Consider the following 25487-nt stretch of genomic DNA (forward strand, 5'->3'; position numbering starts at 1 on the left):
CTTTGGGCAGTGCTGCCTGAATGTCCTGGAGCAAGAACTTCTCCTTTTACAGCGTATGTGAATGTTTTAGTGTAGTGCTAAGAGTGCTGTGTAGTGATGTAGACACGTGTTTCAGCACAGTTTCAACCCAGTCATTGCCCAGCTCTGAGAGGGGGTAGGTTTTTCTTATTTGTATCAAAGTCCTACACATTGTAGTCCCTGGAGCAAAGCACCCAGTGGTGACTGGCTGGGGTTGGGGGTGGCGGGGCGACAAAGAAAAAGGCCCTTTATCTTTTGCTGCCGGCTGGCCGGCAGGCCGTCTCTTCCCTTCCATCCCTTCAGCCACCTTCTCCTCTGCTTCCATAGCTGAAGGAAGCAGGAAGCACACATGCTCCTTCCCCTAAGCTAATCACAACGCTGCAATGCAGCGTTGCGCAAGGTCTGAGCGCTATGGTTTGGGGTTCAGACAGGCACTGTGATGCTTTTCATATTCTTCATCGGGCTGTGTGAAGCAAGCCCTGTGGGGAAGATGCAAAGTGCATAGGCCTGTTTGACCAGCCCAAGAGGGCCGGCCAAGCAGTCTTGTGCACTTGGAGTAGGCAAACCAATCCCCCACCGTAACCCCAGCCCCACCCCGCCCACACCCAGCCCGTAGTGACAAATAAAATGATAAGAACCAGGTTATTATAATTTTCAGAAGCACTGCTCTTAAAGCAGTGGGGATACGCTCTTCTGCCTTAGTGCTGGAGCAGCCACTGAAGGCACCTAAGGAAAATTCCTTTCCATTTTGCAGCATTGCACATTGCTAAAAATATTCAATTCTGATTCATTACTCCAACTCACAGCAATGGACATTGAATGCAAAAAAGATATAATCAAATTCCACCATAACATGACTAATGCATGCCCGGGCACAATCAGGGCAGCACTATAGGTTCCTGGGCGAGGTATTACTTTGTGGCCAATAAAACATTCGGACTCCCAGACGATCTTTTAACAGTCACACCCCTGACTAAGTTTAGTCTAAAGAATCTGCTAAAAAAGTGTGGTAAGACCACTTTGAGACAACAAGACATTGAACGGATCAGATCTGTTCAGGGTACAGAGAGTCTTATCAACTCATATGAAACAACTGCATGCCAGCACTACCTAAAAGCAGAATAGGGAAGGCAGGCTTTACAAAATGTTAAGATGACAAGGTTATTAACTTTGCCAATTCAAGACTATAGAGCTCACTGGAAAAATAAGTTGTCAAGAAGATCTGGATGCGGTTTGTGCCAATACCACACAGTATCTGCGGAGCATGTAATTTGTTGTTGTCCAGCTCTGCAGACCCCAAGGCTCTTGTATCTAAGAACCATGTTCATACAACACGGCATAGGAACATTCAAGGAGGCCTTAAGGCACCATACACCACCATAGTTCCCGAATTGGGAAGTTTCATGCGGCGGCTGGATTGTCTTTACAATCAGCCCGCGAACTGACAACAAGCGAACTTACTATTCACGGAACACCTCCATTCGCTCTTGCTCAGTATCGCCCTTTTAATACTACTACTGCCCATATTAACTTTTACTAGTTACAGGAAATTTAATAGACTTTGGTGATGTAGCTTTGCACATTCTTTGCATGTAACACCAAACACCTGTTTTAATTCAAAATGTACCTTTTATGCTGACTACGATTGTATTTTGCATCTAAAACCCTATTCAGATTTTATTCATTTTATCTTTACCTTTTCTTATTCATTTATTTATTTATTATTTAAATAAATTGTATTTATCTGCTCAGCTTTTGTAAAGGATTTTAAGTAATAATACAATAAAGGTTTTTGTCACAACTACAACTAAGAAAAAAATGTATCAGTTACTAACAAAAAGAAAACAAATCTACACCACTGATCCACCTAATATATTGAGTATGGAAACTACAAATTGTTGTCACATTGTGAAGTAATGTCGCACATCCTCCCTCCTACTCCTATTGAAACAGTAAAATCCCCCCTTGTCAAGACTGGTTCCTCTAAAACATTTCCACTAGATCAGCTCTCTGTCTCATAGCAAAGCATAACCTTGTTTGCAGTTGCAAGACTTTGTCATATCAGAGTCTTAACCATGTATGCTAAAGTTCTGTGTCACTGATTCCTGGTCTATAACGCCTTGCATTTTACTGCATCAGAAACCTAGCTTAGTGGGTGTGTCAGTGACATATTGGAATGCCCAGTAGGGTAACTGGCCTGATAAAAACTTGTTACAAGATTGAAGAACATAACTGGCACTAGACCTACAAGGGGGTTTCCTGAGTTGTCCTGCATTCTTGAATATGCAGGGTATGACAGACCAGGAACACACAAACACCACTGATGTAGTTGTTTATGTATATTCTTTTTGATTCTACTGAGAACAACTGCCCTGAAGAAGAGTTGCGTTCATCTAGATTATCATGATTGTGTGCATGGTGGTTTTGTGTATATTACCAAAAAATGAATTATTAACAAATAGTGATTTGACAGCTGTGTTTTTTATAGAGTTTTAACTCTTTATTTTCCCCTCTTTGGAAATGTCCCAGAAGTAAGGAAGGCCAGCTTGGAACTAAATTAATCAGTCATTGGTATAGAGTGTGATGGATGAAAAAAGCTATGTTGGTGGCAAGGCTTGTGTATGCCTGTGTTTTCATAATGGGTAGGTAAAATATGTGCACCTCTTTAGGACTGCTGTTCAATCCTATTGCTCTTCTTCATACATTACTTGTAAAACCAGTCTGTTTTTCCTTCATGGCTAAGGGATGTTTCATCGGGAAACGCCAGCTGAAGAATTTCCTACTAATACCACAGCATCAATTCTTTAATTCATTGCTTCTCAGCATGGGGAGATAGGCTTCCAAAACTCATTTAAATGAACTCTTGGGCATACTAATGTTTAAGGGTCTTATTATGACTACAACGATCCATCAGACTGCCATAGCCATGGTGGTAGTGCCAGCACTGCGGCACTGGTGGTCCGACCACCCCATTACAACTTGGGTGGTCGAACCGCATTGGCACCACTGCAATGGCCAGTGCTGTTGCAGCGGTCTTCAGGCCACAATATGCTGGGCTGTGCTGCTGCGGTCCCACCAAGCATATTATGAGTTTCCTTACTGCCACACTTTTCATGGCGGTGCGACAGCCATGAAGAGTGTGGTTGGTGAGGAAACAAAGGGGGCCCTCCAGGGCACTCTTGTGCTTCTGCGCCATGGTGTGCATGCAGGAGGGCACAACATGCATGCACCCCCAGTCTCTGCATGGCATGGATTTGACATTCCATACCCTTCAGGAACTGCCTTTAACGCTCCAATTGTGGTGCCTTTTTTAAAGGCACCGCTGTGGGACTGCCACAGGACTTCCCGCCAGAGACTTTAAAAGTCTCGGAGTGGGGCGGCGGCAGGAGGGCCTGCTCTGAGACTGCTAAAGTCATAATAAGGCCCAAAATTACTTCTAATGACTCACATAATATCTGCAGAGCTGTACCATTCAGAATCTGAAGAGTGTGCATCATCATCTGGGCTGACCTTCATGGGACAGAGGAGGCCAGAGCAACACCATTCGACCAAGAGGTCTAGCCAAGCCCTGCATCACCAATGCATACTCAGTTTTCAGCAGCAGTGGACTATGCAATTTAAATTCATCTATGAATGAATAAATGAAATTATATTTATATAGCGCGTAGCTACCCTGAGGCATCGTAGCACTTATGGATCGCACAGAGAAAGCACATCAGTTTAGGGCACATTGCTCAACAGGTGAGTTTTAAGAAGCTTGCGAAAGGCCAGTATGTTTGGTTCGCCGTGCAGAGTGGAGGGGAGAGAGTTCCAAAGGTTTGAGGCATTCAGGGAGAAAGAGCGTCCACCCCACTTGGAGCGACGGACTTTCCTGGACGTGGCGAGGAAGGCTAAGCTGGAACGAAGATTTCTGGAGGGATGGTATGGGGTAACCAGGGAATGCAGGATGGCCGGGTCCGATTTCCACACGGCTCTATGAGCCAGGCACATGGCCTTAAACTGAATCCTGGCCCGGATAGGGAGACAGTGCAGAGTCCTCACAGCGGATTTTGCAGATTGTCGCCGGGGAATTTGGAGCAGTAGATGGGCCGCGCAGTTCTGGATTACTTGAAGTTTTTGCATGCTTGCCTGTTTGGCACCCAGGTACAGCGCATTCCCGTAGTCAAGGCGGGAGAGTATGAGGGCTTGCACCATAATCCTTCTCGCCTTGAAGGGAAGCAGGGGAAGAACCTTTCTTAACATACTCAGCAAACCAAAGCAGGCAGCGGCAAGCTTGTCAGCTTGAAAGCCAAAGCAGAGAGAGCTGTCCAGCCACATGCTGAGGCTCTTAATCTGCTGCTTTGGAGCAGGCATAGGGCTGAGGCAGGTTGGCCATAGATGGGCCGGTAGGGGAGATGGCTGTTTTCCCAGAAACATCAGCTCAGTCTTGTCGCCGTTTAGTTTAAGATGAGATAGATTCATCCACTCGGCTACTGCTTCCAGACAGCTGCCTAGAGAGCTTGATGAACCCTCTGGATGGTTTAAAGACATCACCGGTTGGGTGTCATCTGCATACGTTATGATCTGTATACCGAATGGAATGACCACCTCTGCTAAAGGCGCCATATAGGTGTTAAAAAGTGTGGGGCTCAGTAGGATATTATGATCAACAGTGTCGAAAGCGGCACTGAGATCTAAAAGAATAATAGCCAGCCGCTGAGCCGCCCTGGTCTAAAAGCCTCCGTGCCTCTTCGGTTACTGCCAGAAGGGCTGTCTCTGTCCCTAATCGAGGGCGAAAGCCTGTTTGTGAGACATGTAGCAGGTTGTTAGATTTCAGGGCCCTTACCTGTGCACATTTCCAGGCAGGGGGAACTGTGCTCGTGGAGATGGAGGCATTTAAAATATCCAAGATTACTGGGCATATAGCATCAGCAACTAAGGAGAGGTTTTATAGTGCTACTGAGATGGAAAGCCCATCCAGTGATTTATGTACCTCAAATACTTGCCTGATTTTTAGTCGTGCAGAGGTAACTCATGCGCTAAAGTGCAAGCCTTCTATTAAGGCTTCTGGTCTTGATGGGATGCCCATTGACCTTTATAAATACAATATTGAGTTGCTGGCCCAGTGGTTAATGAATGTGCATAATGCTGCTGGCAGTTCTGTTATCCCCATCTTTTGGATGCAATCTATTATCGTCCCTATGTAGGAGAAGGGGAGGGGGTTGCAAATGACATCTAATCTGCCATGGACTGTTCTCTTCGACTGTCTTTATAAGTGGCATATAGAATATTGATCGCATATTTAAATTCTACAACACATGATTGATTGGGACTTTTACCCAGGAACAGTCCAGGTTAGTAGGATTGTTGGGATTTGGGATTCCTATTTGTGATGATACAATTAGTATAAATGACTACAGAAATAACTCCATTTGATGCTTGCAAAATTTAAATGTGTAAATTGGGCCTTGTGAAAGTTCAGTATGAAGGAAACGCGTCGTATATTATTGAAGAAACAAAATAAAGTCCTTGTAACTAAAAATGTGCACGTGTGGCACATATTCTTTCATGATCATTATGACCACAATTGAGAAGAAAAACTGATACATTATACTTGCATTGGAAGGAAAGTTTTTCCATAATATTTAAGTGCTATCCCATTTAGAGGATGCCTCCATTTGTATGCGGGACACTTGAGAAAATCACCTTATTCCTGCCCCATATGTAGTAATGGGCACATATCGAGTCTTATAAGTCTGCATAAATGCTGGGGTAGGTTTTCCTCCCGCTAAGGAGGCCAACTTAAAGAGAGCTCCTATCGACAATTTAAAATTCTGGTACTTAGATGTAATGGTAGTGCGCCAAGAGTCTGTAGCATCAAACCAAACCCATAAATATGAAAAGCAAGAGGTTTTAGACAGCTTAGAATAGTTGATACTAAGGGAACTCAGGTTTGAGAACATCCAACCACAGGCCATAATTTGAGATTTGCCATAGTTGATGTTCATGTCATGTCAAGGCTAGCCATAAAGTTGGCAAAGCCAATAGTCAGATTTTTGAGTCTATGAGGTTATGTGTTCATAACACTGCTTCATATGAATATAACAGGCAAGGGATTGGAGTATGGCCAATCGGGGGGGGGGGGCATCCTGCCGTCGTCCAATCAAATAAAATCCCAAGTTGTCAATATAGAGAATAAAAAGGATGGGAGCTAGACTGCAGCCAACTACTCAACTTTGTAGACCAAATGCGTCAAAGCATTCACATTGAAAACCATGCCTTACTGTGGTGGATAAATTGTGGCGAAAATCGGATAGTGAGCTCACCAGCGCTGCGTCAACCCCGTGCTCCCGCAATCGGACACAAATAGATGAACCTAGTGTTGAAAATCTAGGAGGCTTAATTCACCTAGTCATTCTGGGCTTTCTTTAGTTTTACTAACCTTGATGGGTACCGAACTTACGACCTTCAGATCACTGGAAATGGCACCATCAGTGTTACCTTTCTGAAGCTCACCATTAGAGAGGGCTATTTTGCTCTACTTTGCTTTGAACCAGATGTGTAGACAAATTACCAGCATTGTATTTTTTTCGCACACCAGTATTGTCTGACAGCTACATAAACTGAGCAGACTGTACATTCATGTGGCTTTATAAAGCACCAACAGTTCGAATTTGCACAATGTAATTATGACCCAAAGCTTGGTGTGTCTGTGCAAGATTTGCTGCTGTGTAGTGAACGTTCATTCTCTTTTAGTTTTATGGCCCTTGCGCGAACGCCGGTTATGCCTGGCTGTACACGTTTCTTCTGGGAATGGTGCTATGTTTGCTTTGGGCAAAATTTGGTGAGTTTATTGAGGAAAGGGGTGTTCCTGGCCGTCCAGACAAAGAATGCTTTCTATTTATAAGAGAGATATGTGTTCCTAGATGAGGTGTCGTCGTGTAAGGTATGCACACAAAGGATTCTGGGCCGTACAAATGATGTCACAGGAGTGCTTGTAGCTGCCAGGACAGTAAATGAGGAAGGAAGGCGGTTGTGAAAACTAGAGGGAAGTGAAAGGCTTGTGAGAGAAGGAGGAGGGACACATTTGAGTTCCTGTTGTGGGAAGGTAGATCAAAAGTTAGAAAGGAAAATACTGAAACAAGATTTATGAGATTAGTTCGAAAGCAGAGGGAGAAACTGAAAATAATGGAAAGTGTGAGGAGGAAGTAAGGCATTGAATAGGTATGGACAAAATGAAAGCGAGAATGAAGGGGAGAATAAAGTTGAACACGGGTGATGTGGAGACTGAGGACAGAAGGAGCAGAAAGACTACAAGAGAATAAACAATAACAAATGGGTATGAGAAGATGGTGAGGATGGGAGGTCAGTAGAAAGCTGCCTTATACCTGGGAGCATGTGACAGTTATCTTTTCTCCAGCAACATGCCAATTTATTTGGCAAAATGTGATATGAATTGTAACATTTTATGCTCTATTTTTAAAAATTCCTCCTTGAAGTACTTGGGCTCCTTTGCTTCACTTGTCCAGCCTGTAGAATTCTCGGCAGGTTTTTATGACTCACCAATTTAAATTTTCACCAGCTGCCACTGCGTTAACAAAGCGTTCAGGGCATTTGTGGCTCCTTCTGAATGTTGCATGCCATTGTTAAATGCTGGAAGGATGTTAGCATCAGATGTGTCTAATGCTGCAAGGCAGGGGGTTCCCAAAACATTGTGGGTGCTCCTGTTACGGTACGTGCACAAATGTCCTGAATGTTTGCATTTTCTCAGTGAAGACCGTAGCTGGGGTGTTGCATAGCTCTTTGTTTGGAGTATACTTTTGATCTTGCATTGCGAGCAGGCCCGGACTGGTGAGTCCGGGCACCGGGCAATCCCCCGGTCGGCTGGAGGGTTTTGGGGGCCGGTTTCCGAAAAGGGGGCCGGTTTTGTGTCTGGGGGCCGATTTTGCCCTCGGCAGCGTGCGTCACGACACTCACTTTGTTCACGGCCGCACTCGCACATCATCCTGTGTCTGACTCACTCTATGCATGCAGGTCACCGTCTGCACCGTGCACGAACACTGTCACTACCCCCCCCAAGCAAGCGCTGCAACTGCAAGACTCAGTATGTGCATGCAAACCGGGCCGTTACCTAACAATAAACAAATGGAGGATGAGGGGGGAGGTGCCTGTGCGCAGCGCGCAGAATTATGCCTACCCCCTCCTCTGCCGCGTCTGCGTGCGGGCCGTGGCGCGCCTCTCTAGGTGCGGCTGGTGTAATTCTCCTCCTTCCCGCATGCGCATTGGCAGGCCTGCGCGTGACTGACGAGAGGAGTCTGCAGTCGCGCACGGAGTTGGAGAGTCCCGCCAGGCCCAGGCCCAGGCCCATAAATTAATTTTATTCTAATGGCTGGCTTCTGGCAGTGGACTGGCTACTAGCGCCGCCGCCTAGGCCTAGCCCGACCCCCCTCTGCCACAGTGCCTGTGCCACCGTCCGTGACCCGACACTGACCGACCCCACCACCAACAGCAGTCAGCAGACACTGGACAGCAGGCCGCCGGCACCGAGGTGAGTGAGTCAGTCAGTTTTAATTTCTGCCCGGCCCTGGCCCCCCGAGAAACTTGAAAGTAAAGAAGCAGGCAGCGCTGCGCTGTTTGCTTCTCCAGCGCTACGTCACGTGACCACCAGGCCCTGGTGGCAGTGTGGACGTGACTGACTCATAGCTGCCAAGGTTTCAGATTAGTATGTGTGAGTGTGACCAGGATTTTGATAATTTCACTGAAATTATGTGTGACATTTCAACGACTATGAGTGACACTTGCTCGCAGACAAAATAAAGCAGTGAAGAAGAGGGAATCATAAATATCAGAAATAACAATCATTTGAGTAAAGAGAGAGTTTACGTTAGCTGCTAGCTTCACAGCATAAGAAATAATAGTTAAACAACTAATTTATCAGACTGCAGCCAACACTGCACAGCGGGGTGGCAACCCTCACACCTCCAGCCCTCGATGACCGGCTGTTAAGAGGTGCTTCGAAGGTGACTGAGAGGGAGGGGGGGCAACCCTTACACCTCCAGCCCTTGATGACCTGTTAAGAGGTGCTTCCAAGGTGACTGAGAGGGAGGGGCTGCAACTTCAGGAGCAGCGACATCTATTCACATGCAAACAGCCCTGAATGTGTCATGTCTCTGCTATTTAGAGGGGGGCTCACACATTCCATTTCTACCCAGGGCCCCAAACATCCGAGACTCGGCCAGATTACACCCCTGATTACACCGAGGCAGCACGTGGTTCTGAGCGTAATTACTGTCACTAAATTGTAAGCAAACCTCGGTTCTTCAAACATGCAGTCTATAATGTAATACAATAAAGAAATGGCACAATCGCACCCACACTGATTAACAAAGTATGGAGGACAATCAAGTTCAATCAGTTCTCTTAGAGTATCTCCTGTAAGTACTGTACATCACAGTGGGGGATGGCATTTTGGACTGCGTGCCTGTCTTCTCGTTGTCTTGTGCTGGAGGGCACAAGGAGCCCAAGATGATACTGGAATACTGCATGCCCCCCATTCTGTGCCCACCCTGCTGGATCCTGTTCACTCTCCTGTGATGGCTCCTGCCCTCCCCTCACTGATGGCTCCTGTCCCCCCCATGTGGTGGCTCCAGTCCACCCCCCCACCCCCGTCTGTGATGGCTCTTGTCCCCCCATGTTGTGGCTCCAGTCCACCCCCGCCTGTGATGGCTCCTGTCCCCCCATGTGGTTGCTCCAGTCCACCCCCCACCTGTGATGGCTCTTGTCCCCCCATGTTGTGGCTCCAGTCCACCCCCGCCTGTGATGGCTCCTGTCCCCCCATGTGGTGGCTCCAGTCCACCCCCCACCTGTGATGGCTCTTGTCCCCCATGTTGTGGCTCCAGTCCACCCCCGCCTGTGATGGCTCCTGTCCCCCCATGTGGTGGCTCCAGTCCACCCCCCACCTGTGATGGCTCTTGTCCCCCCATGTTGTGGCTCCAGTCCACCCCCGCCTGTGATGGCTCCTGTCCCCCCATGTGGTGGCTCCAGTCCACCCCCCACCTGTGATGGCTCTTGTCCCCCCATGTTGTGGCTCCAGTCCACCCCCGCCTGTGATGGCTCCTGTCCCCCCATGTGGTGGCTCCAGTCCACCCCCCACCTGTGATGGCTCTTGTCCCCCCATGTTGTGGCTCCAGTCCACCCCCGCCTGTGATGGCTCCTGTCCCCCCATGTGGTGGCTCCAGTCCACCCCCCACCTGTGATGGCTCTTGTCCCCCCCCTGTGGTGGATCCTGTCTCCGCCCAGGGTGGCTTCTGTCCCAGTCCTGGAACGGCCCCTGCAGCGAGGGTGACGTTCTTGATGGGCCTCTTCTCAAAAAGGCTCAGCTCAAAATTAATATGGAAAGGTGGGCGAGTAAGTAAGTGAAGGGTTGGGTGAATGGCTGGATGAATTAGTGAAAGGGTGAATGGATGAATGAAAGATTGAATAAATGGATAATGAGAGAGGATGGATGGATTGATGAGTGAGGGGAAGGATGGAGAGAAAATGGTAAATAGCTGGATGTATGGGTGGAAGGGTAGCTGGATGATGGATGAGGGGAAAGATGGATGAGGGGAAGGATGATGGATGAGGAGAAGGATGGATGGATGGATGGATGGAGGGGAAGGATGGATGGATGAGGAGAAGGATGGATGGATGGAGGGGAAGGATGGATGAGGAAAAGGGTGGATGGATGGATGGATGGGGGGAAGAATAAATCGATGGGATGGATGGATGGATGGGTGAGGGGAAGGATGGATGATGGATGAAAGGAAGGATGGATGAGGGGAAGGATGGATGGATGAGGGGAAGGATGGATGGATGAGGGGAAGGATGGATGGATGAGGGGAAGGAAGGATGGATGGGTGAGGGGAAGGAAGGATGGATGGGTGAGGGGAAGGAGGGATGGATGGGTGAGGGGATGGATGGATGGATGAGGGGATGGATAGAGGGGAAGGATGGATGGATGGGTGGGTGAAAGGATGGATGGATGGATGGATGATGAGGGGAAGAATGGATGATGAGGGGAAGGATGGATGGATGAGGGGAAGGATGGATGGATGAGGGGAAGGAAGGATGGATGGGTGAGGGGAAGGAAGGATGGATGGGTGAGGGGATGGATGGATGAATGGGTGAGGGGATGGATGGATGGATGAGGGGATGGATAGAGGGGAAGGATGGATGGATGGGTGAGTGAAAGGATGGATGGATGGATGATGAGGGGAAGAATGGATGATGAGGGGAAGGATGGATGGATGGAGGGTGGATGATGAGTGGGTGGGTAGAAGGATGGATGGATGGATGATGAGGGAAAAGGATGGATGATGAGGGAAAAGGATGGATGATGAGGGGAAGGATGGATGATGAGGGGAAGGACGGATGGATGGATGAATGATGGGTGGGTGAAAGGATGGATGGATGGAGAGTTGGTGGGTGAAAGGATGGATGGATGATGAGTGGGTGGGTGAAAGGATGGATGGATGAGTGGGTGGGTGGATAGTGGGTGGGTGAAAGGATGGATCAGTGGATTGGATGGTGGGTGGGTGAAAGGATGGATGAGTGGGTGGGTGGATGGTGGGTGGGTGGATGGTTGGGTGGATGATGGGAGGGTAGGTGGATGAGTGAAATGATGGATGGATTGCTGGATTGATAAGTGCAAGGGTGAATGAATGGACATATGAGTGAAAGGGTGGATGTAAGGATGGATGAGTGAGTGAAAGGGAGGGTAGATGGACAAAAGGATGAATAGATGTGTGAAGGAGTGAAATGATAGATGGATGAGTGATAGGGTCAATGGATGGATTCATGAGTGGATGAGTAGATAGATAGATGGGTGGATGGATGGATGGATGGATGGATGGATGGAAGGAAGGATGGCTAAGTGAAAGGGTCGATGGAGAGAGAAAGGGAGGATGGGTGGATGACTAAAATAGTGGATGGGTGGAAGGATTAGTAAGTGAAAGGATGGCTGGATTGGTGAAAGGGTAAATGGCTGAATGGATGAGTGAATGGATGGATGGGATGAAGAGTGGATGGATAAGTGTACAGATGGATAGGGTGAAAGGGTGGATGGATGGATAATGGAGGATGAGTGAAAGGATGGATGAGGGGATGGATGAAGGGATGGATGAGTGAAATGATAGATGGAAGGATACATGATGGATAGGTTTGCAAATGGTTGAATATGTTTGGAAATGGCTGGGCTTACTTATATACTATTGCGCGACCTCTGATGTGTCTGTAAAACGTACCTATTGTCCTGAAGTTTTGTCCTGAATTTTGGCCTGCTGTCCTGAATTTGTGTCCTGAATTTTGACCCTTTGTCCTGAATTTGCACCAATGCTAGTTGGTCACCCTACCATAGGGTTTTAACCAAATGCATGTTACATTTTCCTGCCTGAGAAAAAACGTCCAGGATTCGTGCACAACAGGAGTTACTTGTTGAAACACAGCATGTACCGGACGTGACGTTCGATGACCAATGTACAGAACATTCTCGCAAACTTGTGTCTATTTTTGGTGCTCTCTGAAAGAATGCCTATGGATACATATGACTGGGTGGGTAACCTGATGTTCTTTAAGGTCACCATCTACTGTTTACTGTGCTTTGAAAGTTGATACAATTTAAATATGTAATGAAAAATATGCTGTAAAATTCACCATTTTGGTCTGTCGTTTTTCAAAATTTTCGTGGGGGGAGAACCCCCCAAACCCCCCTAGTGGCCGTCGGGCTCGCTCGCTGCGCTCGCTCGCTACGTGCTGGACGGGGGATGGTCTGCTACGTGCCGGACGGGGGCTGGTTTTCCAAAATTTGCCAGGGCTGCTTTCAGTTCCCAGTCCGGCCCTGATTGCGAGGAGATAAACCTTAGCACAATTTGTTGGACTGTTAATTCCCTCTCTTATACTCCGTAAGTACTATTGCTGCTTACCTGAAGATAATGCTGTGTGGTAAAAGTGTACTTCAACTTAATGTCCAGCAGTGGTCCTCGTTTGCCAGCGGGGGTTTCTTTATGGGGTTACGGGTGCGTTGCCCCCTGTTTGTTTGCCGTGATATTAACCCCCACAAAGAAAGAAATGCTGATCTTTTTAGGGCTCGGACCTGCCGTACACTGCGCATGCAGTGTCGCGCAGCGAGAGTCCTATTCCGGGCGTTTGGAAAATGGACCTTGAAATTCCACATAGCTCATGCGTATGGATTTCCAAGGTCCATTTTCATTGGCCTTGGCGTGCGTGCTGTTTTTAAACAGAACACGCAATAGGCCATAGGCGGTCGCGTAGCTCCGCCTATGGCCTATTGGTGTCTGTTACGTGCACCAGAGGCCATATGTTTTGAATTATCTCGGCTTGACAGCCGTGATAATTCAAAACATATGCTCGCAATGGCGCGCGCGCGCACACCACTCACAGGCTTTTTTTTGTTGTGGTTCGCAATCGTTTTCGATCGCTTGCTTTTTGTGAACAGGGATCCGTATTTTGCCTCTTACAGTTATACTTCACTTTCCAGTGCTTAAAAGATACTCGTGCGGATCCCGCGGCGTTTGACGACAGTACAGCTGATATTCTTTCTTCACTAAATACGAGCCATGTCAAAATGTTTTTCTAGGAAAAGCCTTTTTACTGGCTGTACTCAAATGTATTCTCCTTTTTACAGACGTTTTACGGACCTTTTATGGAAGACGCCAGACAGACAGAAAACAGACTGCTTAAAATAATGCAGTTGTGTGCAAAAACAAACATGACCAAAATGGTCTGGGGGCCACTGACACCCTAAACAAATTCAATCACCACCGTACATCACCACAGTGCCTGTACAAATTCATCCATCTTTGAAGCTATTGGTACATAATTGCAGTCCTGGCAGAAAAAAAAGTTTGAGCGTACTCGCCTGATGGGACAAGATTACAGGTCCAATACTTTCCGGAAACAGATCCATTTCATTTTTACACAAAGAAATACCAATTATTCACCCGGAGAATCAGCTCGGATCGCACCTCTACTAGAGGGGGTGCAGGTATTCAAAGCACATTAACACCACGAGTTTTCATAATCTTTCACTGGATATCTTTGCATTAATAACTAAAAATTGGAGCAGGGGGGATTGAGCACTAAACCGGCATGTCCCGCAACAGTATGTAGACGTAGTTGTATAATTATTTTTAAACTACTATTTATAAAACTCACTAGGAATTACTGAATGTCTGTTCATTCATGCAAACATGACCGCGACAAAGCGAATGGCTTTAGCATCTCATAGCACGCATTACAATGTCTTCATTCACCTCAAACATGCCCTCTACACCATCAAACTGTCATTAGCGACACACTAGAGTAAGACAGTTGCTATCCAGTGCCACCATCACATTGTATATGCTTACTCTTTAAAGCACACACGCTGTGAGTGTGGCTACCCTCTTAGCTTGTTGTTTTATTTCATTTGAGCTAAGTGTTTTTACCGTGTATAGGCATCGAGGTCATGGATCGGGCCTTTTAGAATGGAATATTCCTCTCAGCATGGTTTGTATTGGGGTGTAAATCCGAACATGCCACTCAACGTAAAAGAAAAAATAAACTAAATTCAGCCGACCAATACATGAGGTAATGGCATGCTACCCCTGACGGGTAAAAGGCCTTCATAACTAATTTCCTTCTGAAACTGGTCCATTTGTGAACATACAATAACTTATAGTGGGATATCTGCAATAGAAATCTGTAAAGTGGACAAGGGACGCTATGGAACCTTATCATATTCTGCCAGCCTATCCTGAGATACATATCTTCATAGTCGCCTAATTGATGAATGTTTATACCAGTACAGCATGGCGTCTCCCTTTTCCAAACACTGACAAGTGGATAATAGTGCTCTATCATCTAATCAAAAGTAAACCTAATTAATTATCTTCTAGGTTGTAAGGCATAGCTATTGACCGTTGGATGAAGATATGTATATCACTGTGTTCAACCTATCCTAATATGGAACTTGTCATTCTCATCCTCCCCCGAAAAATAACACCTCCAGTAAATTTAATATGATCTTATGCCATTTGAGTTTCACTACACCACCACTGGAGACAGAACACATGCTAAGAGAGATGCCATGCACATCGCAAACATGCCAACATTCTTTATCTGACAGGCTGTTTCAGAGTTGGAGCAACATGCCTTGACTGCACATTCGGCTAAACTGCTACAGATAGGGTTAATGATAGGGGCTGACAAAATAAATGATTCCTATTGGCACAGGCCCAAGCAGAGAGGCCTCTTGGTAACTCTGCATATTGAATAAATATAGCTTTCTTGCCAATAACTTTCTGATACTCAGTATCCATCATGCAACTGGCCTTATGGTTTGATTTCCAGCAATGAGTCACATAGGCCCTATGTTTAGGTGTCAGCTTTAGGCAGGACCTTTAACAGTTGAAACTAGCTAACAGAGTGAGAGTGACAGCATGAGTGACAGCAGCGTGAGAGTGACAGCAGAGTGAGAGTGACCGCATGAGAGACAGCAGAGTGAGAGTGACAGCAGAGTGAGAGTGACAGCAGAGTGAGTGACAGCATGAGTGAGAGTGACAGCAGAGTGGGAGTGACAGCATGAGTAACAGCAGAGTGAGAGTGACAGCAGAGTCAGAGTGACAGCAGAGTGAGAGTTACAGCAGAGTGAGAGTGACAGAATGAGAGAGTGACAGCATGAGAGACAGCAGAGTGAGAGTGACAGCAGAGTGAGTGGCAGCAGAGTGAGAGTGGCAGCAGAGTGAGAGTGACAGCATGAGAGACAGCAGAGTGAGAGTGACAGCATGCGTGACAGTGACAGAAGAGTGAGAGTGACAGCATGAGAGACAGCAGAGTGAGAGTGACAGCATGAGAGACAGCAGAGTGACAGTGACAGCATGAGTGACAGTGACAGCAGAGTGACAGTGACAACAGAGTGAGAGTGACAGCAGAGTGATAGTGACAGCATGATAGACAGCAGAGTGAGAGTGAAAGCATGAGTGACAGAAGAGTGAGAATGACAGCAGAGTGAGAGTGACAGCAGAGTGAGAGTGACAGCAGAGTGAGTGACAGCATGAGTGACAGCAGAGTGAGAGTGACAGCAGAGTGAGAGTGACAGCATGAGAGACAGAAGAGTGAGAGTGACAGCAGAGTGAGAGTGACAGCATGAGTGACAGCAGAGTGAGAGTGACAGCATGAGTGACAGCAGAGTGAGAGTGACAATAGAGTGAGAGACCGCAGAGTGAGGGTGACAGCAGAGTGAGAGTGACAGCATGAGATACAGCAGAGTGAGAGTGCCAGCAAAGTGAGAGTGCCAGCAGAGTGAGAGTGCCAGCAGAGTGAGAGTGACAGCAGAGTGAGAGTGACAGCAACGTGATAGTGACATCATGATAGACAGCAGAGTGAGAGTGACAGCATGAGTGACAGCAGAGTGAGAGTGACAGCAGAGTGGGAGTGACAGCATGAGAGACAGCAGAGTGAGAGTGACAGCATGAGAGACAGCAGAGTGACAGTGACAGCAGAGTGACAGTGACAACAGAGTGAGAGTGACAGCAGAGTGATAGTGACAGCATGATAGACAGCAGAGTGAGAGTGAAAGCATGAGTGACAGAAGAGTGAGAATGACAGCAGAGTGAGAGTGACAGCAGAGTGAGAGTGACAGCAGAGTGAGAGTGACAGCAGAGTGAGTGACAGCATGAGTGAGAGTGACAGCAGAGTGAGAGTGACAGCATGAGTGACAATAGAGTGAGAGTGACAATAGAGTGAGAGACCGCAGAGTGAGAGTGACAGCAGAGTGAGAGTGACAGCATGAGATACATCAGAGTGAGAGTGCCAGCAGAGTGAGAGTGACAGCAGAGTGAGAGTGACAGCAGAGTGAGAGCGACAGCAACGTGATAGTGACATCATGATAGACAGCAGAGTGATAGTGACAGCATGAGTGACAGCAGAATGGGAGTGACAGCAGAATGGGAGTGACAGCAGAGTGGGAGTGACAGCAGAGTGAGAGTGACAGCAGAGTGAGAGTGACAGCAGAGTGAGAGTGACAGCATGAGAGACAGCAGGGTGAGAGTGACAGCATGAGAGACAGCAGAGTGAGAGTGTCAGCAGAGTGAGTGACAGCAGAGTGAGAGTGACAGCAGAGTGAGAGTGACAGCAGAGTGAGAGACAGCAGAGTAAGTGACGGCAGAGTGAGAGTGACAACATGAGAGACAGCAGAGTGAGAGTGACAGAATGAGAGACAGCAGAGTGAGTGACAGCATGAGTGACAGCAGAGTGAGAGTGACAGCAGAGTGAGAGTGACAGAATGAGAGACAGCAGAGTGAGTGACAGCATGAGTGACAGCAGAGTGAGAGTGACAGCAGAGTGAGAGTGAGAGTGACAGCATGAGAGACAGCAAAGTGAGAGTGACAGCAGGGTGAGAGTGACAGCAGAGTGAGAGTAACAGCATAGTGAGAGTGACAGCAAGAGTGACAGCAGAGTGAGAGTGACAGCAGAGTGAGAGTGACAGCAGAGTGAGAGTGACATCATGAGAGACAGCAGAGTGAGTGACAGCAGAGTGAGTGGCAGCAGAGTGAGTGACAGCAGAGTGAGAGTGATAGCAGAGTGAGTGACAGCAGAGTGAGTGACACAGCAGAGTGAGAGACACAGCAGAAAGTGACAGCAGAGTGAGAGTGACAGCAGAGTGAGAGTGACAGCATGAGACAGCAGAGTGAGAGTGAAAGCAGAGTGAGAGACACCAGAGTGAGAGTGACATCATAGTCAGAGTGACATTAGAGTGAGATTGACAGAGTGAGAGTGACAGCATGAGTGACAGCAGAGTGAGAGTGACAGCATGAGACAGCAGAGTGAGAGTAACAGCAGAGTGAGAGTAACAGCAGAGTGAGAGTGACAGCAGAAAGAGAGTGACAGCAGAGTGAGAGACGTCAGAGTGAGAGACATCAGAGTGAGAGTGACATCAGAGTGAGAGTGACAGAGTGAGAGTGACAGCATGAGAGACAGCAGAGTGAGAGTGACAGCATGAGTGACAGCAGAGGGAGAGTGACAGCAGAGTCAGAGTGACAACATGAGTGACAGCATGAGGGACAGCAGAGTGAGAGTGACAGCAGAGTGAGAGTGACAGCATGAGAGACAGCAGAGTGAGAGTTACAGCATGAGAGACAGCAGAGTGAGAGTGACAGCAGAGTGAGTGACAGCAGAGTGAGTGATAGCAGAGTGAGAGTGACAGCAGAGTGAGAGTGACAGCAGAGTGAGTGACAGCATGAGTGAGAGTGACAGCAGAGTGAGAGTGACAGCATGAGTGACAATAGAGTGAGAGTGACAATAGAGTGAGAGACCGCAGAGTGAGAGTGACAGCAGAGTGAGAGTGACAGCATGAGATACATCAGAGTGAGAGTGCCAGCAGAGTGAGAGTGACAGCAGAGTGAGAGTGACAGCAGAGTGAGAGCGACAGCAACGTGATAGTGACATCATGATAGACAGCAGAGTGATAGTGACAGCATGAGTGACAGCAGAATGGGAGTGACAGCAGAATGGGAGTGACAGCAGAGTGGGAGTGACAGCAGAGTGAGAGTGACAGCAGAGTGAGAGTGACAGCAGAGTGAGAGTGACAGCATGAGAGACAGCAGGGTGAGAGTGACAGCATGAGAGACAGCAGAGTGAGAGTGTCAGCAGAGTGAGTGACAGCAGAGTGAGAGTGACAGCAGAGTGAGAGTGACAGCAGAGTGAGAGACAGCAGAGTAAGTGACGGCAGAGTGAGAGTGACAACATGAGAGACAGCAGAGTGAGAGTGACAGAATGAGAGACAGCAGAGTGAGTGACAGCATGAGTGACAGCAGAGTGAGAGTGACAGCAGAGTGAGAGTGACAGAATGAGAGACAGCAGAGTGAGTGACAGCATGAGTGACAGCAGAGTGAGAGTGACAGCAGAGTGAGAGTGAGAGTGACAGCATGAGAGACAGCAAAGTGAGAGTGACAGCAGGGTGAGAGTGACAGCAGAGTGAGAGTGACAGCATAGTGAGAGTGACAGCAAGAGTGACAGCAGAGTGAGAGTGACAGCAGAGTGAGAGTGACAGCAGAGTGAGAGTGACATCATGAGAGACAGCAGAGTGAGTGACAGCAGAGTGAGTGGCAGCAGAGTGAGTGACAGCAGAGTGAGAGTGATAGCAGAGTGAGTGACAGCAGAGTGAGTGACACAGCAGAGTGAGAGACACAGCAGAAAGTGACAGCAGAGTGAGAGTGACAGCAGAGTGAGAGTGACAGCATGAGACAGCAGAGTGAGAGTGAAAGCAGAGTGAGAGACACCAGAGTGAGAGTGACATCATAGTCAGAGTGACATTAGAGTGAGATTGACAGAGTGAGAGTGACAGCATGAGTGACAGCAGAGTGAGAGTGACAGCATGAGACAGCAGAGTGAGAGTAACAGCAGAGTGAGAGTAACAGCAGAGTGAGAGTGACAGCAGAAAGAGAGTGACAGCAGAGTGAGAGACGTCAGAGTGAGAGACATCAGAGTGAGAGTGACATCAGAGTGAGAGTGACAGAGTGAGAGTGACAGCATGAGAGACAGCAGAGTGAGAGTGACAGCATGAGTGACAGCAGAGGGAGAGTGACAGCAGAGTCAGAGTGACAACATGAGTGACAGCATGAGGGACAGCAGAGTGAGAGTGACAGCAGAGTGAGAGTGACAGCATGAGAGACAGCAGAGTGAGAGTTACAGCATGAGAGACAGCAGAGTGAGAGTGACAGCAGAGTGAGTGACAGCAGAGTGAGTGATAGCAGAGTGAGAGTGACAGCAAAGTGAGTGACAGCAGAGTGAGAGTGACAACAGAGTGAGAGACACAGCAGAGTGAGAGACACAGCAGAGTGAGAGTGACAGCAGAGTGAGAGTGACTTCAGAGCCAGAGTGACATCAGAGTGAGAGTGACAGAGTGAGACTGACAGCATGAGTGACAGCAGAGTGAGAGTGACAGCATGAGCCAGCAGAGTGAGAGTGACAGCATGAGACAGCAGAGTGAGAGTGACAGCAGAGTGAGAGTGACAGCAGAGTGAGAGACATCAGAGTGAGAGTGACATCAGAGTGAGAGTGACAGCATGAGAGACAGGAGAGTGACAGCATGAGAGACAGCAGAGTGAGAGTGCCAGCATGAGTGACAGCAGAGTGAGAGTGACAGCAGAGTCAGAGTGACAGCAGAGTCAGAGTGACAGCATGAGTGACAGCATGAGTGACAGCAGAGTGAGAGTGACAGCAGAGTGAAAGTGACAGCAGAGTGAGAGTGACAGCATGAGAGACAGCAGAGTGGGAGTGACAGCATGAGAGACAGCAGAGTGAGAGTGACAGCACAGTGAGTGACAGCAGAGTGAGTTATAGCAGAGTGAGAGTGACAGCAGAGTGAGTGACAGCAGAGTGAGAGTGACAGCAGAGTGAGAGACACAGCAGAGTGAGAGACACAGCAGAGTGAGAGTGACAGCAGAGTGAGAGTGACAGCAGAGTGAGAGTGACAGCATGAGACAGCAGAGTGAGAGTGACAGCAGATTGAGAGTGACAGCAGAGTGAGAGTGACAGCAGAGTGAGAGACAGCAGAGTGAGAGACAGCAGAGTGAGACAGCAGAGTGAGAGACATCAGAGTGAGAGTGACATCAGAGTGAGAGTGACAGCAGAGTGAGAGTGACAGCAGAGTGAGAGTGACAGCAGAGTGAGAGAGACTCAGCAGTGTGAGTTTCCAGGGAGAGCAGGGTATGCTTGTGCGCTTACACGGTGCACTGACACACAGGAGCTAAAACAAAGAACAGATGAACACGTGTCTTGGGAGCGTCATGGAGGCAGCCAGCCCTCTGTGAGGGGAGCAGCAAGGAGGGGGCGTCCCAATCAATCAAGCGCAACTACTCACAACCTACTGTACGATTACAACACAGGCCAAAGGGCAGAGCTAGGTCTTTTCGCATTACGTAGGGTGAGCAGTGTGTGAGTGTGCAGGGTGAGCAGTGTGTGAGCATGCAGGGTGAACATTGTGTGAGTGTGTAGGGTGAGCAGTGTGTGAGTGTGCCGGGTGAACATTGTGTGAGTGTGTAGGGTGAGCAGTGTGTGAGTGTGCAGGGTGAGCAGTGTGTGAGTGTGCAGGGTGAACATTGTGTGAGTGTGCAGTGTGAACAGTGTGTGAGTGTGTAGGGTGAGCAGTGTGTGAGTATGCAGGGTGAGCAGTGTGTGAGTGTGCAGGGTGAGCAGTGTGTGAGTGTGCAGAGTGAACATTGTGTGAGTGTGTAGGGTGAGTTGTGTGTGAGTGTGTAGGGGCACGAAAACTCAAAGTAAGCCCACCACACACACACACATAACACCACACACATAACACCACACACATAACACCACACACAAAACCACACACACACACACACACCAGCACACCCACCCACCACCATACACACAACACCGCACATTCACCACCACATACTCACCACACACTCACCACCACACACTCACCACCACACACTCACCACCACAAACTCAACACCACACACTCACCACCACACACGCAACCACACACGCAACCAGGGAAATTCTTTATTTTTAAATGGGTGCAACCCCTTGGGCAAGGGTCACTTTCAGGGGCCAAATGTATTTAAACATTATATTCTGCCCCCTGGGGACAGATAGCATGATTTCTTTGGCGTATCTGGCCCCAGGCGCGCAGAAAAGCCCACTTGAGCCAGGGAATTTTTAATTTTTTTTATTGGAAGCGACCCCTTGGGCAAGGGTCGCTCCAGGGGCCATATTTGAAAAAAATATATATATTCTGCGCCCCCAGGGGGCAGATCAGTTTGTTTATTTATAATAATGAAGGCTTGTCTGCCCCCCCAGGGGGATAGATCACCTGCATTTTTTGGCGTTTCTGGCCCAGGGGGGCAGAAAAGTCCACTAGAGCCAGGGATTTAAAAATAAATAAATTAGTCGCTTCCAGGGGACATATATGTTTTATGTGTATTCTGCAGATCTGCCCGTTTATTTGGCCTTTCTGCCCCATTTGGTATTTATATTCCTTTCTATCGCTTGTTTACTCACGCAACATTTTCTCTCTTAACCATATGTCCTCATTCTGATTTCTATGGTCCAGCACTTCACATGTTTCCTAATCCTTATGTTTTCCCTCAGGCTTTTTTGATTTTGTTCCTTTCCCTTTCACAGTGATCTACTCTCACGGGCAGGACCTCCTTTCCTGACCCCTGGTATATCCCCATTTCTTGCACCTTTATATGATTTTTCCCTTTACCTGGTATTAGATTTCAAAAGTATTTTATTGAGGATTATATAGATATATACAGTACAGTACAGTAGTAGTGGTGCGTGAGGGCGAGTACAGACCCCTTTTGGGTTACATTAGGCATAGTGGCTCGTACGGCTTTAATTAAATCAACAACTCTCGAGTTTCTGGCTGGCGTAAATTGTTCACGGTCACATTGTTGTACCCTCACTAAGAAGAAAGAGAGGAGTGGGTAAAGGAGTAGTAGAGACCGGTAGGTTTGATGGGGGGAGACAGAGCATTGAGATGTTTGATGATTCTCCGCGGTGAGGGTCCGGTGCCCTTAGTTGGCTCTTTTGGCTTCGGGGGGCAGAGTATGACAGCTTCTATGGGGGTTTGTTTGGGGGTTTGTTTGTTTGCAAGTGTCTGTCCAGCGAGGCCCACATTTCGCCCCTTGCTGTGTGGTTGGGTGCATGCTGTGCAGTTATGTTGTCCACCCCTCTAAGGAAGGTGATCCAGTTGACCCAACCTTTGAAGGTCGCCTTCCCGGTATCTTTCCAGTTCGCTAGTATTGTTTTGACTGCTGTGGTGAGGAGAAGGTCTATCAGGTCCCTATCCTCCTTGGAGTCTAAATCCGTGGCGGCTAGTCCTACAAAGCCTGGCTGTATTTCCCGCCCTGCTATCTTAGTGATGAAGTCCCTGACTTTGCTCCAAAACCTTGTTACTTTGGTGCAGTAAAAAATCAGGTGGGCGAGTTCCCCTTTCTCTTTTTGGCAGTTCCAGCAGGTGTCCTTTTCCCTGACTCCGACCTTCGCTAGACGGGCCGGTGTCCAGTAGGCCCTGTGTAGTAGCCAGTATTTGGTTTGTCCCACCTGGGAGGAGACCTTGTTTTGGGAGGCCGAGATCCACAGGCGACATTTTTCCCTCTCGCTCAATTTCCTTTCGAGCAGCTTTTCCCAGAACCCTACTACCTTGGTGTTGAGGTTCGAAGTCGTGGGGCTTAGGAGTTTGTACATGTGGGAAGTCTGGTGGCCTATCTTCTTGAAGTTGTGCATTTATTGCATGATAGAGGGGACTTTCTTGTCTAGGTTTGCCTTTGTGATGGCCGCTCTAATTTTTAGGAATTCATAGAACTCGACCGGTGGTAGGTTATGGGCTTGTTTTAGGGCTTCGAACGTTAGTGGTGTCTTGTTCTTTTCAAGTTGTGTTGGTGTGGAGATTCCTTTCCCATACTAGGTGTTGTTGTCTAGAGTCTTCCCTTTGTATTGGACCTTAGAGTTAAACCAGATGGATTCCCAACTGGTATTCCTGATTGTTTGTTCCATCTTTTTGTCTACTTTTAGGAGGGCGGCCTTTGTGTTCTTGAGGATTGTGTTCCTGATCTCTGGGTGTTTGTTTGCTGTGAGCATGGCTATGGGGTCGAGTCCGCCTAGGGTCACCCTCTCCAGTGCCAGCCAGCAGGTGTGTACTCCTGGTTAGGGACTAGCCAGTGGACTCCCTGTTTGGCTAAGCATGCTGTTTGGAATATTTTGAAATTTGTAATGTTTAGCCCTCCTAAGCTTTTGCTCAGCCTTAGCTTCTGCAGGCTTATCCTGGGTCTTTTTTTCTTCCATAAGAATCTGTTGATCATATTGTCCAGCTGCTTGTGGAAGTCGTCTGTCAATGTTAGAGGTAGCATACCTATCAAGTAGTTAATCAGGGGTGTCACCATCATCTTGATAGTCTCTACCCTGCCCCACCAGGTAATGTATTTGGGTGACCAAGAGTTCAGTTTCTCTTTTACCTTTTTTAGGGTGGCTTCCTCATTATGATCAAGCGTCGCTCTGAGGTCTCTGCCGAAGTTCAGACCCAGGTATTTGAGGTGTTTGTTTTGCCATGCTAGTCCTGATTCGCCCAGGCCTGCACTTGTGGTGTGGATATTCATGGGTTTGCATTCCGATTTGTCCCTGTTTAGTTTGTAACCTGAGACTCCCGCATACTCCCCAATGGTGTTCATTAGTGCTGCTATTGAATCGGTAGGGTTCTTGGTTATGATCAGAATATCATCGGCATATGCTGCCAGCTTCACCGTGTTCCCCCCTATACAGATGCCAGCAATCTCAGTGTTATTCCTGATCATGCTTAGGAGCGGCTCTAGTGCTAGTAGGAACAGGGCTGGGGAGAGCGGACATCCCTGTCTTGTACCTCTTTCTAGTATTAGTTGCTCGGATACTCTTCCGTTAACCATGACTCGTGCTTTGGGCTCCTTATATAGGGCCATCACCATACTCCTGTAATTCTTCCCCAGCCCGAACTTCTACATACAAAGGTCTAAGTATGGCCAGGAGACTCTGTTGAAGGCCTTTTCTGCATCAAGTGCAATCATGACTGCGGGGTCAGCGCTATTGGATGTGTGGTTAATAAGATGGCAAAGAAGTCTAGTGTTGTCTTGGCCAATCTGTTCTTAATGTACCCTACCTGCGAGTTGTCAATTAGATGGGGGAGGTGGTTATTGAGTCTGGTTGCTAGTATTTTGGTGTAAATTTTGCAATCCACGATGATTAGTGAGATCGGCCTGTAATTTTGGGGGTATTGTGGATCTTTCCCTTCTTTGGGTATTACTATGATATTGGCTTCTGCCATTGTGTCTGTCATGCGGCCTTTTTGCGCGCAGTGTGTGAACACTTCCACCATGGTGGGTTTTAATATCTGTAGGAAGAGCTTGTAAAAGACTGCCGTGTAGCCGTCCGGGCCTGGCGCTTTGTTTACTTTGAGTGTCTCTATTGCCTTCTCTACTTCCGCCCCCGTTATGGCCTGTTCTAGGGCTGTTCTCTGGTTCTCTGTCAGCATGGGTAGGCTTAATTTGCTCAGTAGGCTTGCCACCCCATCCGCCGCTAGGCCCTTGTCCGCCTTGTATAGGTTACCATAGAAGTCTTTGAATACTTCCAGTATCTCTTTGTTTGCTGTGTGCGTCTTTTTGTTTGTGTCTGTTATTGCTACTATCGAGTGCTGTCTCTTCTTTGCCTTTAGATATGCCGCTAGTGTCCGCCCCGCTTTGATGGCTGTACATAGATTGATGGCTTTATATTTGTTTATCCATGTACCAGCTCTTTCACTCAGGATTTTGTTGAGTTCATACTTCCTCTTTGTGAGGTCGGTCAGCGTATTGCCGTCCGCCAGGTTAGCAGTGTGGCCTCTCTCTAGATCCCTGATCTCATTCTCTAGTTCTGTAATTCTCTTGTTCCTTTCTTTGTTCATCCTTCCT

General features: G+C 47.8%; 1 protein-coding gene across 1 annotated transcript in view; it reads left to right on the plus strand.

Moving 5' to 3' along the window:
* The first annotated feature begins 7331 nt into the window (after positions 1-7331).
* The window catches only part of CXCL13 (C-X-C motif chemokine ligand 13), a 247952-nt gene continuing 229796 nt past the window's right edge, over positions 7332-25487 (plus strand). The window contains exon 1 of the mRNA XM_078677538.1: positions 7332-7362. Within this exon, the coding sequence (XP_078533664.1) occupies positions 7347-7362 (16 nt within the window). The 5' untranslated portion in view covers positions 7332-7346. The remainder of the gene's footprint in view (positions 7363-25487) is intronic.

Source organism: Lissotriton helveticus, chromosome 2_1 (assembly GCF_964261635.1).
Source record: "Lissotriton helveticus chromosome 2_1, aLisHel1.1, whole genome shotgun sequence".
NCBI lineage: Eukaryota > Metazoa > Chordata > Amphibia > Caudata > Salamandridae > Lissotriton > Lissotriton helveticus.